The sequence below is a fragment of the Chionomys nivalis genome, chromosome 18, assembly GCF_950005125.1.
Source record: "Chionomys nivalis chromosome 18, mChiNiv1.1, whole genome shotgun sequence".
NCBI lineage: Eukaryota > Metazoa > Chordata > Mammalia > Rodentia > Cricetidae > Chionomys > Chionomys nivalis.
This window is the reverse complement of record NC_080103.1, coordinates 14,446,040-14,463,360: the sequence shown is the minus strand read 5'-3', so window position 1 is coordinate 14,463,360 and position 17,321 is coordinate 14,446,040. Positions and strand designations below refer to the sequence as shown.

Genomic DNA, 17,321 nt, shown 5'->3' with positions numbered 1-17,321 from the left:
ATCTTATCCTCTGGGGATTAGGGATAGAGAAACTGAACATGAAGGAAAGAACACTCGGGTGACTGACGATTCGAAAGACGGAGAGAACCTTTGCATAGCGAAAGCTGAGATTCAAGTGCGGAACTGTAGTTAGTTCCTTGGAAGAGCATATAGGGGAATTAGTTTAGGATAAACATGAGAGGCAACATTCTAGTTACCAGAGCTGTAGATATCCGGCATGCATCTCTTCAGAAAGGAGCATGGCACAGGCTGCCCACTGTAGGTGAGGCGGCCCTAGAGGGGTATCAGAAACACGCTTGGCAAGGAACAGCCCAGACATTTCAGTCTGGAGGGGCTGTGGCTTTATGTTTCCATGGCTAGTCATTGCCGATTGAAATTTATCAGTTCATGCCCATGCTGTGAAGAGTCTCAATTACTTAGCAAAGAAAAATATAAACGGAACCAGGACTTGTCTGCATATCAAAACAGCGCTAGGGATTCTGTGGTTTGAGTCCGAATCTATAACCTAACCTCACACCCACCAGTCAATGGAGGAAATTCCACTGTCGGGTGAGGATTGGGGTGTGGGGGGGAGATAAATGCCTAGAGCAGGGGGTGGCAGTGCTTTTTGGTGAAGGGCCAGAAGTAAAGACTTCAGGAGCTGCACACCATAGTTCTCTCTTGCAAATGCACAGCCCTTTCCACTGCTGAACAAAAGCAGACAGAGAACACACAAAAGAACATCCCTTTCTTACGGTAATAGTTTTGGTGGCACCATTGAAATCTGCATTGTGTGTACAGGCAGGAAATATATTCTTTAGACTTTTTGGACATTTTAAATGTAAGACAAAATATCTGAGGTCCTAATCTATATAAAATACGGGGACCGAATTTGCCAAGTCCAGGACAGAGAGAGAGATAAGGGCAGCATCATGGGATAGAGAAGAGAGCAGCTCCATAGCACAGTCTGAGCCCTGTCCAGACCCTTTCTACCTATCCATCAGCAGCCCTGCTAGGCGCTTCTCACCATAGGCTGCCCTAGTGCCATGGCATTGCAGGCTGCTTGCGTTTGCTCTCACCCTAATCCTTATGTCCTTGTATGTGGTTGCATTATTTTTTCCTGTACTTCTCAAATTGTTGATTAATTTTAATGTTTTTCTCGCCCACATTATGAAGATTGTTCTTCCCTATGAAAGTATACTTGAGGATCAAAGAAAAAAATATTGACGTTCATGTTTGGTTGGCAGAGGGCAAGCAAATGACCCCAATGCAGCAAATGTAAAAATTGATATGGAATTTGTCTAGTACAATACAGTGCAACACCAAGTTTGAAAAAATAATGGCCCCCACAGGCTCATTGGGAATGGTGTTATTTGAAAGGATTAGGATGTGTGTAGTCTTGTTGGAGTAGGTGTGGCCTTACTGAAGGAAGTGTGTCACTGGAAGTGGGCTCTGAGGCTTCAGAAGCTCACATCCAGACTCAGTGACTCATCCTCTCTTCCTGTGACCTGCCCATCCAGATGTAGAGCTCCCAGCTCCCTCTGCAGCACCACTTCTGTCTGTGTGCTGCCCTGCTTCCTTCTGCAACAATAAGGGACTAACCCTCTGAATCATAAGCCAGCCCCAGTTAAATGTTTTCCTCTATAAGAGTTGCCATGACTCTAGAGGGGCTCGCAGGTGTCCAGGGAGATGTCCCCAGCTGGTACCTTGGGCAACTGAGGAGAGGGAACCTGAAATGACCCTATCCTATACTGATGAATATCTTGCATATCACCTTAGAACCTTCATCTGGCGATGGATCGAGATAGAGACAGAGACCCAATTTGGAGCAACGGACTGAGCTCTTAAGGTCCAAATGAGGAGCAGAAGGAGGGAGAACATGACCAAGGAAATCAGGACCACGAGGGATGCACCCACCCACTGTGACAGTGGAACTGATCTATTGGGAGCCCACCAAGGCCAGCTGGACTGGGACTGAATAAGCATGGGTTGAAACCGGACTCTCTGAACATGGCAGACAATGAAGGCTGATGAGAAGCCAAGGACAATGGCACTAGGTTTCGATCCTAATACATGAACTGGCTTTGTGGGAGCTTAGCCTGTTTGGATGCTCACCTTCCTGGACCTAGATAGAAGTGGGAGGATCTTGGTTTTCCTGCAGGGCAGGGAATTTGGACTGCTCTTCAGTATCGAGAGGGAAGGGGAACGGAGTGGGGGGAGGAGAAGAGGAGTGGGGGTGGGGGAGGGGAGTGTGGGGAGGGGGCAAGATGTGGGAGGAGTGGGAGAGAAATGGGAAACGGGGAGGACGCGGAAATTTTAATTAAAAAAGAATAATAAAAAAAAAAGAGTTGCCATGGCCGTGGTGTCTCTTCACAGCTATAAAGCCCTAACTATGACAGAAGTCCAGGCTCTCTCTCCACACGGACCCTGTGCCTTACCTGAAAGGTGTTCCCTTCAGGATCCAGGACCTCACAGATCACCTCTGAGGTATGCTTCATGATGTACCTGCTGGCTCTCAGCTGCTCACGCTTCTGGAAGGGGTGGTAGATGTTACTGCTCGGTTCATGGCAGTATGTAGCTGAACAGTCTCTGTCGATATAAAGGCAGCCTGTGTTTGGGGGTAACACCTAGAAGGAGGAAGAAAAAAAGACAATAAGTTTTCTTGTGCAATTTCAGGGATTTGAAAGATATTTCCAGGACAAAAACATCACTTAAGAAATAACGTAATGTTTCAGAAGGATGGCTTGCCGAGGGGCAAACAGAAGATCTAGTTTCTTGACCATAGCCTTACATTTCCCATTTATTTATTTTCTATATTTGTCCTGTGCCCTCTTATTTCAGACTTTCTCCATTTTAACTGTACATAGGGCTCCATGTGAATTGTTTGATGCCCATTTATTTTTTTGCAACAAGAAACTTCTTTAAAAGGGATAATCGTTCTTCAAAGCATTGGTTAGTCTTAGCCCTTCTGGTAGGTGACACAGTCAAGTGGTAGTATTTATGTAATGACTTCTAATTGCTTTATTTGAATTATAATTTATGTGCTGTAAATTCACCCCTTGGAAACACAGTATTTGGTAATGTTTTAGTATATCCAAGAACTTGTGCAATCAGTTATACATGAATTTAGGATATTTCTATCATTCCCTCCACAAAGAAACCCCAGTCTCGTTAACAATCACTGTATCATCCCTGACCCCAATACCAGGTGACCACTACCTCATTATGTATGTGGATTTTTCTCTTCTAGTTTTTCCATATAAATGGAAACCACAGCATTATTAACAGTCAGTGTATCATCTCTGTCCCCAATCCTCGGTGGCCACTAACCCATCATCTGTACGGATTTTCCTATTCTAAACTTTTCATAGAAGTAGAAGCATCACTATGTAGCTTCTTTCACTTGGAATAAGGGTTTCAAGATGCAGCAGTTTGTGGCATGCAGCTCATCCCATTCGCCAGCACTATGACAGCACCAGTTGACGCACCAGTGAGGATAGGGGACATCTCTGAAGGCCCCACCTCTAGATGAGGACCTTCAGGTAATTAACAACTGCTGAGAGAGGGAGACTGAGTCTTCTTCAGGGATAATCCCAATGGGTTATCCAATCTCACATAATTAGCTCTAAATGCATATCCATACAAGCAACAAGAAACCGATTCAGTGGGCTATATTTATATACACACCTGTGTGTATTGGTGTAACAATAATAATGAAAGAAGAGAGGTCACAGATTTGAGAGGTGGAATAGTAGGAGTTGAAGGCAGAAAAGGAAGGGTAGAAATGATGTAAACATAGTCCTTATGGCTACAATTCTCAAAAAAACTCAATAAAAAAAATCTGCCCTTCCTCAGCTCTACAGGATCACACAGCTGAGTGTGTGGTTGGTGTGGTTCTCATGGAAGGAGGGGAGGCCCTCTTCATGCATGGCAGGCCTACAAGAGGAGATTCCCAGGAGTCTGACGGTTCTGGGTGGAAGGGGATTCAGGCTACCAACACTGCTCATTGTCCTTTAGCCGAGGCAACCTTTGGTGTCATCTTCAAGAGGCACAACTACCTGACTCTTGACCTCTGAAAAAGAGATTGAGTCCACCAAAGTCCTTATCAGGAACTCACTGGCCATCTTGTGAAAACCCACACGTGAGTGTGCATTCAAAGGATATGGACTTCAGCTGTAACTACAGAGAGGCTTTTATACCAGAAGAATGAAGTGTGTCAAGTCTGATTTTAAAATGAAGCGTATGCCTTGGGAGGCATTGCTAATGAACATCTGCCTTACATTTTCTTCCATCTCTCACTTTCAGTGTTTACTTTGCCCCATAGCCATCTACACTGGAAACAGTGACCAGGGAGATGGGATGGATGCACCAGTTTAGCTACTATCACAGTGATGACTGTGTGTCCATCACATTCTGGCTTTCAGTTCTCAGCCCCTTGTAACATGGCTTGTAATAGCTCATGTCCCTTCTGTAACATGCAGAAAAGAGGGGGAAATCTCTCAAAGACTAAAGGCACTGTATGCTGACACCAGCACATTCTGTTTAATAGGAAGATCAGGGAGACTGGAGAGGGACGTGTTGCAGTTTTCTTTCTTTGCTTTTGAAGGACAAAGTTTTGCTTCATCTGGGTAAACTGTCCTCCCAGGACCAAACATACTGCCTGTTCCTTCACTTCTGCTGGGGTCCTAGGGGTGGACTAGAGTCAAGAGCTGGCAGGAGATGGAGAGAGGCAGGTAGGTATCCATCAGGTCATTGGAGTGATTCTGGCTCCACAGTGTGCAGTGTGGGGGTCTTTTTAGCCTAACCTTGACTCAACACTACTAACTTCCTGCAACAAGCTGGACAACGTATTCCAAGAATGGATTGAAACGATGCAAAAGCCAAAGTGTGAGAAGTGTGTTCTAAGATCAGGTGAGACACAAAAGAAACAGTGGGTGTCACTACAGAAATTCCCGTTGTTCCAGCAAAGCATGTTCTGTGAGCAATGTGACACTTCCATGGGTCAGTTCTCACGTCCCAACTCAACCTACCTGGTATGATCCCTGTGGCTTCGCAATAATAGACGTTCCATCTCCAAAGGTGGCACAGCAGCTACTGTCCTCGCAGTTGGTGATAACAGTGGCATAGTGTGAGCTCTCTATCCGCATGCACTTCACCTGCCTGGTGACAGTCACTGGACCTTCGGCTACAAGTAAAGTACAGGGTAAGGAGATTGGGTAGGGTGCATACAGTAAGTGATCAGCCTCGGGCTGTCTCCTGACTATGTGGATTCCTCGTGGGAAAGAACCTAGGTGCTGTCCACAGGGTTGGAGTGTGGCCTGCAGTCCTTGCCAACTCAGAATAGTTCTAGAATCCCTTCATATATGATTTAGCATACTGGTCTTACTAAGTAGGTCGTTAGTATTCTTTTTATTTGGAGAAGTAGAAACATTTAATTTTGCAAGTTAAAATTTGAAATTCATAAAATATATTCACCAATGAAAATCGATACTTGCTCCTATTTTGTCATGTTACTTCAAATGTGTATGTTTATAAGGAAGACTGCAGGTGAAGTTGAAGTTGCCTCCTATGTCTAGGTTTACTTTTTAGTTACAAGTCAATTTTATATCTTTACATAAATGTGTTAAGAATGAATAACACATGAGATTTATGTACTTTAAATTTACATAAACTAAATACAAATCTATCAAATTTTATAATTACCATATAATTTTATACCTTTTTTTAAAACATTGTTTTGAGCTCTCTAACAATTTTTATTATTGAAAGAACATTTCATTATGTAGTAGAAACTGGTTTTGACCTCTTGGTTCTTCTGATGACAGGTCTGTGTTAGAGTGTGTGTGCCATGTGTTTTTATACAATATGTTTATATGCAGTGTGTTTACATTAGTTATGTGTTATGTGTGCTTGTATTAAGTGTAGGATTGTTTTAGTGCGTATTTAATGTATGTGTGTACGTATGTGTCTGTGTGTATGTGTGTGTGCATTTGTAGTTAGTGTATATATATATATATATATATAGTTCCTTATGAAATAGTGACTTTTTTAGATAAGAAGTACATTTTATTTTTCTCTTCAATGACTGATGGACATTTATATTTTACCCAATATTTCAATAATATGCCATTGAAATATTGAAAATAGCACCCATATACCTGTTTCATCAGGATATCTATATGATAAAATCTCAAAGTTAACATTTTATACAATATACATGTTATAGCAAGGGATGGGGAGGTGAGGGACTCTTAGGCAAGATCTACTATAATAATTTTGTATTACACAATAGAGACATTCCAAAAATGGTACTTTTAGGTGTTTTTTTTTCTGTACACAAGTTAATACTATAAGGCAATAGGCTTATTATTTTTTTCTGGTTGGAGTGATCATTTCACTATTGTCTTAGTTAAGGTTTCTGTTGCTATAAAGAGACACCATGACCACAGCAGCTCTAAAAGGAAAACATTTAATTGAGAAGGCTTGCTTACAGTTTCAGAAGTTCAGTTCATTATCACTATGGCAGGGAGCATGGCTGCATGGACACAGACATGATGCTGGTTACATCTTGATCAGAGGCAACAGGAAACGGACTGAAGCACTGGGTGGTATCTTGAGCAAGAGACCTCAAATCCTGTCCCCACAGTGACACACTTACCAACAAGGCCATACCTACTCCAACAAAGTCACACCTCCTAATAGTGCCACTCCCTTTGGGGGCCATTTTCTACCAAATTCCACTCCTTGGCCCCTAAAGGCTGTAGGCTTATCAAAAAGCAAAATTGCATTCAGTACAACTTCAAAAGTCCCCATAGTCTATAATAGTCTTAAACTCGTTTCAAAGTCCTAAGACTCTTCTGAGACTCATGGCAAATCTATTAAAATTAAAATAAAAAAGGAGATCACATACTTCTAACATATAATGGCACAGGGTATATATACATATATATGCCATTATATGGGTCTATCATCTATCTATCTATCTATCTATCTATCTATCTATCTATCTATCTATCTATCTATCTATCTACCTCTCCATTCCATAATGTGGGAAAGAGAGCATAGTAAGGAAATACTGAACTAAAGCAAGACAAAAAACAAAACAAAACAAAACAAACACCAAAAAACTCCAGCAGGATAAACTCAAGAATCTGCATTTTTGTATCTGATAGTAAAACGCTCTTCAGATCTCCATGTCTGCTCTGCTCAGCTTGTTGACTGCAGCACACTTCTTTCTCCAGGACTGGCTCTGCTCCCTGTAAGCAGTTTTTCTTGGCAGATATTCTGCAGCTCTTACATCTCCAACATCTTAGAGTCTCCAAGGCAATCCAGCTTCATGCAATGGCATCTCTAGGGCTCTATTCAGGGACACTCCTGACACACGTCTGACTTCAGTAACTTTCTATAGGCACAGAAGCAAATTCCATACCCTGTTTCTTCTACACTTAACTCTAAAACCATGCGGCCAAAAGCTGCCAAATTCTGCAGCTTCCTGGGGCTGGAACCCTTTTCAATTACATCTTCATTAGCTTTCTGTTCTTCATTGCCCAAGCTAGGCTGTACTGAAACTGGATCTCTAGACCAGGCTGGCCTCAAACTCAGAGATCTGCCAACCTCTGCCTTCAGGGATTAAAGGTGTGCACCACTACAGACTCCAAGTTTTCTTTAGTTTCTTTTCACAAGTTGGAAACATAGCTGGGTGAGATTTTACCCTCAGGTCATTCCCTTTATTACATTTCTTAATCCATCTATCTCATTGAACAGAGGATTTAGCTCCATTCTACTTCCTAGTGGTCCTTTTCTCCTCAAATTAACATTTTGTAATTTACTGTGATCAGTTTGTTCCTTTTCATTATACACCTTTACCACATGACAGTCTATACTAGGCTGTTTTGAGACATACTCTGCCAATTGAATTAATCCTAACCTCTTCACTTTAACCTCAGGTAGAGTTTTTGGACAAGAGCAATAGCCAGCCTCTTTCTTTGCCAAAATATCAGAAGGATCTCTAGGCAAAATATTAAAATTCTTCTCCTCTTGAGTGAGCTCCAGACAGTTCAAATAATTCTTAGCACCACTGTCTTCCATTCTCCTACTACTATGGCCCATTATACAGTACTTAAAGCATTACACTGCTTTATTAACCCAAAGTACCAAAGTCCATATTACTCCAAACAAAAACATGATCAGGCCTATCACAGCAATACCTCACTCCTGGTACCAACTTCTGTCTTAGTTAAGGTTTCTATTGCTGTGAAGAGACACCATGACTACAGCAACTCTTAGGAAGAAAATCATTTAATGGGGTGGTTCGCTTACAGTTTCCAAGGCTCAGTTCATTATCATCATGGCAGGGAACATGGTGGCATGCAGACAGACATGGTGCTGGCTACACCTTGATCAGAAGGCAATAGGAAATGACCTGAAACACTAGGTGGTATCTTGAGCAAAAGAGACCTCAAAGCCTGTTTCAACAGTGACATACTTCCTCCAACAAGGCCATACCTACTTCAACAAAGCCACACCTCCTAATAGTGCCACTGTCTTTCAGGGGGGGGGCATTTTCTTTCAAACCATCACAGCTAAATAAGCCTATATTAGAATATTGATACTATACACCTTAAATACACTCTAAGGAAAATCACACAGGCATTAAAGAGAAAGAGCTTAAGAATAACTTGGATTTGTAAACATCCTTAAATTTAGGCTAGGCTTAGTGGCACCCTCCCAGATTCTTTGAGTAGGCTCCAATTAATTAGCTGCTGTGGCTTCCCTTTTCATTCTTATTTTTCTGACAATGAGATGCTCTACTGTGAAGGAGGACCTGTCTGAGCTCATTTGCATATGCAAATGGGATACACTAAGGATCAAAGGAGACAGATTTTGGAATCAATATCAAAGATGAATGAGTCATGATTATTAACTTTTAGTTGCCAATTTTGACCCTAGGTCTTTATCGAGCAGCCAATTACAGCTGTGACAATTCCTGTCCCTACTGGGGCAAAGAGCACGATAGAAGGTACTAATGTTCTTTCTGCTTACTGCAGCCATGATTTACAACAGCCCAGCTTAAGAGTCAATCAAATATTCATTATGGATGAAAAATATCTGACAAAAGGAAATCCTGTCATTTGTGATGAAGCTGGGGACATTATGTCGAACAAGACAGAACTAGGAAGACAAATACTGCACAATCACACACACATCTCTCACACACAAAAACATACATGCTTCACACACATGCACACAACACACACCATACCACATGCCTGCCCACACATTCACGTACACCTATGCACACGGATACACACATCTACACACATATGCAAATATGCAATCACATGCATGTCTACACACATGCACATATACAGGCTCACATATGCATATATTTGCATATATACATCTATGCATACCATACACACTTATGGAATTTTAAAAAGTGAAATTCACAGGAGTGGAGAACAAAATGGTAGTTACTAGTTTGTGGGAGTTGAAAAGATGTTCATCAAATGTTTTAAAGTTTCAGTTACAGAGGAAAGTAGCTTCAAGATATCTTGAAGGTCATAACTACAGTAAATATGTAATATACAACATTTGAAAACTGATAAGTATAGGTTTTAAGAGTTCTCAACTCAAAACATCATGTGTGTGAAATAGTTTGCTTGACTATTGCACAATATACAAATAGTTCAAAATATGTTGCATATGATGAAAAGATACAATTTTTATAATTAAATAAATACATCAAAATAAACATCTTGACCATTACCATCATCATCACAATGGGGACCAAAGGACCCTCTTTGCATTGAGTATTCTCTGGTTGGCTCACTTAGTTTTACAAATGTTTTTGAAATGAGCCTTCTACTTGTATCATGCTAAAGGGTTGTACAATTCTGTTGTAACTGTCTTGAAAAATACAACTCACTTGTTTCTTCACCATCCGGAGGAATAATATGATCTTCATAAACCTGATAAAAGGTTGTGATTCTGGTACCATCAGCATGATCCACAATCCGGGTTCCATCTTTCTTCTCAACAATGATCACCTTGTCTTCTCGAGTAATCATGACCTGAATGTGAGAAGCACAGCATAACCATTGGGCCAGATGGTTAGACACAGCAAGCTGATTTCCATGCTTAGTGAATGTGAAGGTTTTGTTATCTACCTGATCTACTACTTTAGTTGATTTCTGAGATAGATAGGACTCCCATTGTACAGATGAGGAAATTTAGGCTTATAAAAGTAAAGAAAAAAAATGTCAAAGTTACTCAAGAATTAAGTAACAGGGAACATTTTAATATATAAAAGATAAAGAATCAAGACTGGGTCTAATAGATTTAATGCAATGTCCATCAAAATCCCAGCAAAATTCTTCAAAGAACTCAAAAGAACAGTACTCAACTTCAAATGGAAAAGCAAAAAACCCAGGATAGCCAAAACAATCCTGTACAATAAAAGAACATCTGGAGGCATCACAATTCCTGACTTCAAATTCTACTACAGAGCTACATTACTGAAAACAGCTTGGTATTGACATTAGAAAGACAAAGCCAAACAAAGACTCAACCAAGAAAGAGAATTACAGGCCAATCTCACTTATGAACATCGACGCAAAAATCCTCAATAAAATACTGGCAAACCGAATCCAAGAACACATTAGAAAAATTATCCATTATGATCAAGTAGGCGTCATCCCAGAGATGCAGGGCTGGTTCAACATATGAAAATCTATCAATGTAATCCATCATATAAATAAATTGAAAGAAAAAAAACATATGATTGTTTCATTAGATGCTGAAAAAGCATTTGACAAAATTCAACATCCCTTTATGATAAAAGTCTTGGAGAGATTAGGGATACAAGGGTCATACCTAAATATAATAAAAGCTATTTACAGCAAGCCGACACTAACATCAAATTAAATGGAGTGAAACTCAAAGCCATCCCACTAAAATCAGGAACACGACAAGGATGTCCACTCTCTCCATACCTCTTCAATATAGTGCTTGAAGTTCTAGCAATAGCAATAAGACAACATAAGGGGATCAAGGGAATTCAAATTGGAAAGGAAAAAGTTAAACTTTCATTATTTGCAGATGATATGATAGTGTACATAAGCGACCCCAAAAACTCCACCAAAGAACTCCTACATCTGATAAACACCTTTAGTAATGTGGCAGGTTACAAGATCAACTCCAAAAAATCAGTTGCCCTCCTATACACAAAGGATATGGAAGCAGAGAGGGAAATCAGAGAAGCATCACCTTTCACGATAGCCACAAACAGCATAAAATATCTTGGGGTAACTCTAACCAAGGAAGTTAAGGATCTATTTGACAAGAACGTCAAGGCATTGAAAAAAGAAATTGAAGAGGACACCAGAAAATGGAAGGATCTCCCTTGCTCTTGGATTGGGAGGATCAACATAGTAAAAATGGCAATTCTACCAAAGGCAATTTATAGATTCAATGCAATCCCCATCAAGGTCCCATCGAAATTCTTCACAGATCTTGAGAGGATAATAATCAACTTTATACGGAAAAACAAAAAACCCAGGATAGCCAAAACAATCTTCTACAATAAAGGAACTTCTGGAGGCATTACTATCCCTGACTTCAAACTCTATTACTGAGCTACAGTAATGAAAACAGCGTGGTATTGGCATAAAAACAGAGAAGTCGACCAATGGAATCATATAGAAGACCCGGATTTTAACCCACAAACCTATGAACACCTCATTTTCGATAAAGGAGCTAAAAGTATACAATGGAAGAAAGAAAGCATCTTCAACAAATGGTGCTGGCAAAACTGGATGTCAACCTGTAGAAGAATGAAAATAGACCCATATCTATCACCATGCACAAAACTCAAGTCCAAATGGATCAAAGACCTCAATATCAGTCCGAACACACTGAACCTGATAGAAGAGAAAGTGGGAAGTACCCTACAACATATGGGCACAGGAGATCGCTTCCTATGTAGAACCCCAGCAGCACAGACATTAAGGGCAAAATTGAATAAATGGGACCTACTGAAACTGAGAAGCTTCTGTAAAGCAAAGGACACTGTCATTAAGACAAAAAGGCAACCCACTGACTGGGAGAAGATCTTCACCAACCCCGCAACAGACAAAGGTCTGATCTCCAAAATATATAAAGAACTCAAGCAACTAGACTTTAAAATGCTAATTAACCCAATTAAAAAATGGGACACTGAACTGAACAGAGAATTCTCAACTGAAGAAGTTCAAATGGCCAAAAGACACTTAAGGTCATGCTCAACCTCCTTAGCGATCAGGGAAATGCAAATCAAAACAATTTTGATCTTACATCTGTCAGAATGGCTAAAATCAAAAACACCAATGATAGCCTTTGCTGGAGAGGTTTTGGAGGAAGGGGTACCCTCATCCATTGCTGGTGGGAATGAAAACTTGTCCAACCACATTGGAAATCAGTGTGGCGGTTTCTCAGGAAATTTGGGATCAACCTACCCCTGGACCCAGCAATACCACTCTTGGGAATATACCCAAGAGATGCCCTATCATATTACAAAAGCATTTGTTCAACTATGTTTATAGCAGCATTATTTGTAATAGCCAGAACCTGAAAACAACCTAGATGTCCTTCAATGGGAGAATGGATGAAGAAAGTGTGGAATATATACATATTAGAGTACTACTCAGTGGTAAAAAACAATGACTTCTTGAATTTTGCATGCAAATGGACAGAAATAGAAAACACTATCCTGAGTGAGGTGTCCCAGACCCAAAAAGATGAACATGGGATGTACTCACTCATAATTGGTTTCTATCCATAAATAAAGGACATTGAGGGGCTGGAGAGATGGCTCAGTGGTTAAGAGCATTGCCTGCTCTTCCAAAGGTCCTGAGTTCAATTCCCAGCAACCACATGGTGGCTCACAACCATCTGTAATGAGGTCTGGTGCCCTCTTCCGGTCTGCAGACATACACACAGACAGAATATTGTATGCATAATAAAAAAAAAACTAAAATCGCTTTAGGCCATGTCAAATTTAAAAAAAAAAAGGACATTGAGTCTATAATTTGTGATCCTAAAGAAGCTAAATAAGAAGGGTTGATCCTATTGCACGTAATGGCTTTGTGGGAGCCCAGGTAGTTTGGATGCTTACCTTAATAGACCTGGATGGAGGTCGGTGGTCCTTGGACCTCCCACAGGGCAGGGAAACCTGCTTGCTCTTTGGGCTGAGGAGGGAGGAAGACTTGATTGGGGGAGGGGGGAATGGAAGGTGGTGGCGGGGAAGAGGCAGAAATCTTTAAAAATTAAATAAATTAATTAATAAAAAAAAAGAAGGTGAACCCAAAGAAAAACATATAGTTATCCTCCTGGATATAGGAAGTAGACAAGATTGCCAGGCAAAAATTGGGATCTTGGGGGTAGGGTGGGGTAAGGGGAGATGGGGAGAGAAAAGTGAGAAGGGGAGGATGGGGGGAACTTGGGGAATTGGGATGGTAGGGATATAGGAAGGATGGATATGGGAGCAGGGAAGCATATATCTTAATTAAGGGAGCCATCTCAGGATTGGCAAGAGACTTGAACCTAGAGGGGCTCTCAGGTGCCCAGGGGGATGTCCCCAGTTAGTTCCTTGGGCAGCTGAGAATAGGGAACCTGAAATGGCCCTATCCTATAGCCATACTGATGAATATCTTGCATATCACCATAGAACCTTCATCTGGTGATGGATGGAGATAGAGACAGAGACCCACATTGGAGCACCAGAATGAGCTCCCAAGGTCCCAATGAGGAGCAGAAGTAGGGAGAACATGAGCAAGGAAGTCAGGATGCGAGGGGTGCACCCACCCACTGAGACAGAGGGACTGATCTATTGGGAGCTCACCAAGGCCAGCTGGACTGGAACTGAAAAAGCATGGAATAAAACCGGACTCTCTGAACACGGCGGACCATGAGGGCTGATGAGAAGCCAAGGACAATGGCATTGGGTTTTGATCCTACTTCATGTTCTGGCTTTGTGGGAGCCTAGCCAGTTTGGATGCTCACCTTCCTAGACCTAGATGGAGGAGGGGAGGACTTTGGACTTTCCACAGTGCAGGGAACCCTGACTGCTCTTCGGACTGGAGAGGGAAGGGGAAAGGAGTGGGGGGAGGGGGAGAGGAGTGGAAGGAGGGGAGGGAAATGGGAGGCTGGGAGGAGGCGGAAATTTTTTTTCAATAAAAAATAATAATAAAAAAAGACAGGAGGGGCTGAGAGATGGCTCAGAGGTTAAGAGCACTGCCTGCTCTTCCAAAGGTCCTGAGTTCAATTCCCAGCAACCACATGGTGGCTCACAACCATCTGTAGTGAGATCTGGTGTCCTCTTCTGGCCTGCAGGCATACACGCAGACAGAATACTAATCATACTGATGAATATCTTGCATATCGCCATAGAACCTTCATCTAGTGATGGATGGAGATAGAGACAGAGACCCACACTGGAGCACCGGACTGAGCTCCCAAGGTTATAATGAGGAGCAGAAGGAGGGAGAACATGAACAAGGAAGTCAGGACCATGAGGGGTGCACCCAACCACTGAGACAGGGGGGCCGATCTATTGGGAGCTCACCAAGGCCAGCTGGACTGCTACTGAAAAAAACATGGGATAAAACCGGACTCTCTGAATGTGGTGGACAATGAGAGCTGACGAGAGGCCAAGGAGAATGGCACAGGAACTTTCATCTGGCGATGGATCGAGAGAGAGACAGAGACCCAATTTGGATCAACCGTCTGAGCTCTTAAGGTCCAAATGAGGAGCAGAAGGAGGGAGAACATGAGCAAGGAAATCAGGACCATGAGGCGTGCACCCACCCACTGTGACAGTGGAACTGATCTATTGGGAGCTCTCCAAGGCCAGCTGGGCTGGGACTGAATAAGCATGGGTTGAAACTGGACTCTGAACAAGGCGGACAATGAAGGCTGATGAGAAGCCAAGGACAATGGCACTAGGTTTCGATCCTAATACATGAACTGGCTTTGTGGGAGCTTAGCCTGTTTGGATGCTCACCTTCCTGGACCTAGATAGAAGTGGGAGGACCTTGGTCTTCCTGTAGAGCAGGGAATTTGGACTGCTCTTCAGTATCGAGAGGGAGGGGGAGTGGACTAGGGGGAGGAGAAGAGGAGTGGGGATAGGGGGAGGGGAGCGGGGGGAGGGGGCAATATGTGGGAGGAGGGGGAGGGAAATGGGAAACGGGGAACAGTTGGAAATTTTAATTAAAAAAGAATAAAAAAAAAGACAGGAGGACCAATGGAACCGAATAGAAGACCTGGATATCAATACACACATCTTTGAACATCTGATCTCAAAAAAATATCAAATGGAAAAAAAGAAAGCACATTTAACAAGTGGTGCTGGCATAACTGGATATCAACATGTAGAAGAATAAAAATAGACCCATATCTATCACCGTGCACAAAACTCAAGTCCAAATGGATCAAAGACCTCAATATAAAGCTAGACTCACTGAACCTTATAGAAGTGGCACAGGGAACCACTTCCTAAATATAACCCCATCAGCACAGACACTGAAAGAAACAATTAATAAATGGAACCTCCTGAAACAGAAAAGCTTCTGTAAAGCAAAGGACACAGTCAAGAAGACAAAACAATAGCCTACAGAATGGGAAAAGATCTTCACTAACCCCACATCAGACAGAGGTCTGATCTCCAAAATATTCATAGAACTCAAGAGACTGGACACAAAAAGAACATATAATCCAATAAAAAAAATGGAGTAACGACCTAAATAGAGAACTCTCAACAGAGGAATCTAAAATGTCTGAAAGACACTTAAGGAAATGTTCAACATCCTTAGTCATCAGAGAAATACAAATCAAAACAACTCTGAGATTCCCTCTTACACCTGTAAGAATGGCCAAGATCAAAAACACTGATGACAACTTATGCTGGAGAGGTTGTGGGGAAAAGGAAACACTTCTGCATTGCTGGGGGAAATGCAAGCTGGTACAACTTCTTTGGATGTCAGTGTGGCCATTTCTCAGAAAATTAGGAAATAACCTTCCTCAAGACCCAGTAATATCCCACTTTTGGGTATATATCCAAAGGATGCTCAATCATGCCACAAGGACATGTGCTCAACTATGTTCATAGCAGCTTTGTTTGTCATAGACAGAACCTGGAAACAACCTGAATGCCTCTCAACCAAAGAATGGATAAGGAAAATATGGTACATTCACACAATGGAGTACTACAAAGCAAAAAATAACAACATCTTGAATTTTGCAGGAAAATCGATGGAGCTAGAAAACATTATTTTGAGTGAGGTAATCCAGATGCAGAAAGACAATTATCACATGTACCCACTCATAGGTGGCTTATAAACATAAAGCAAAGAAAATCAGCCTACAAACCACATTCCCAGGGAACTTAGACAACAATGAGGACACTAAGAAAGACTTACATAGATCTACATGGGAAGTAGAAAGTAGAAAAAGACAAGATATCCTGAGTAAATTGGGAGCCTGGGGACCTTGGGGGAGGGTTGAAGGGGGGGAGAGGAGTGTCAGGGAGGGGAGCAGAAAAAAATGTAGAGCTCAATAAATATCAATAAAAATTAATATAAAAGACTGGGTCGATAGAGGTCAGTCTGGGATAGTTCATAGGACCTGTTTTTTGGAAACTATTGAGATAAATGCGGCACATGTAGGCTGCCCTTGTGTTGTGAAACCCGTGCTGTGCAGGACTACCCTAGATAGGGTGAACTGTAAGTTGACAATCAATTAGCATAGTATTAGTGACTGTGGAGGAGAGGTTACAGTTCCTTCTAGCCAAGGTGACCCATGTCTACAAAGATTCATTTGTTTGCCATGGTGACCCACATTTTCATAGACTTTCGTTTGCCTACCATGCATGCTGGAGGGGTTCAGGATGCCAAGCACAGGGGTTGCTACTAGTCTCCTAGTTTAGGAGGATGGCATACCAACTGTACTGTGCTTCTGTCCTGAATCTTTCCTTAAAGCTGAGAGGATGTGATCATGGGTGAAAGAGTATTCTGCTCTATTGGTTTGAACACAGGTTTGAGTGGAGTGTCTTCTTATATGAAATGGAGAGGGTCTGGGCAGAGTATTAGTAACTTTCTCTTCTCTGTGAACACATATATGGCAAGAAGCAACTTAAGGGAGGGTTCATGTTTGACAGGAAAGAGTCTATCATAGCAGGGCAGACACAGCATTGGGAGCACATGCTGATGATGTTGTGTCTGGAGCAGGAAGTAGGAGAGATGAGTGATAATGCATATCAGACTGGCTTACTCCTCTTTCCTCTGCATAAACCAATCTGGAAATCAAAT

At 41.8% G+C, this 17,321-nt stretch overlaps 1 protein-coding gene across 1 annotated transcript in view; it reads right to left on the bottom strand.

The window, feature by feature from the left end:
- Spag17 (sperm associated antigen 17) overlaps positions 1-17,321 on the bottom strand; it is a 226,544-nt gene that overhangs the window by 49,130 nt on the left and 160,093 nt on the right. The window contains exons 30-32 of the mRNA XM_057793886.1: positions 9,908-10,052; positions 5,010-5,164; positions 2,418-2,606 (exon numbers count right to left, since the gene is read on the bottom strand). Of these exons, the coding sequence (XP_057649869.1) occupies positions 2,418-2,606; positions 5,010-5,164; positions 9,908-10,052 (489 nt within the window). The remainder of the gene's footprint in view (positions 1-2,417; positions 2,607-5,009; positions 5,165-9,907; positions 10,053-17,321) is intronic.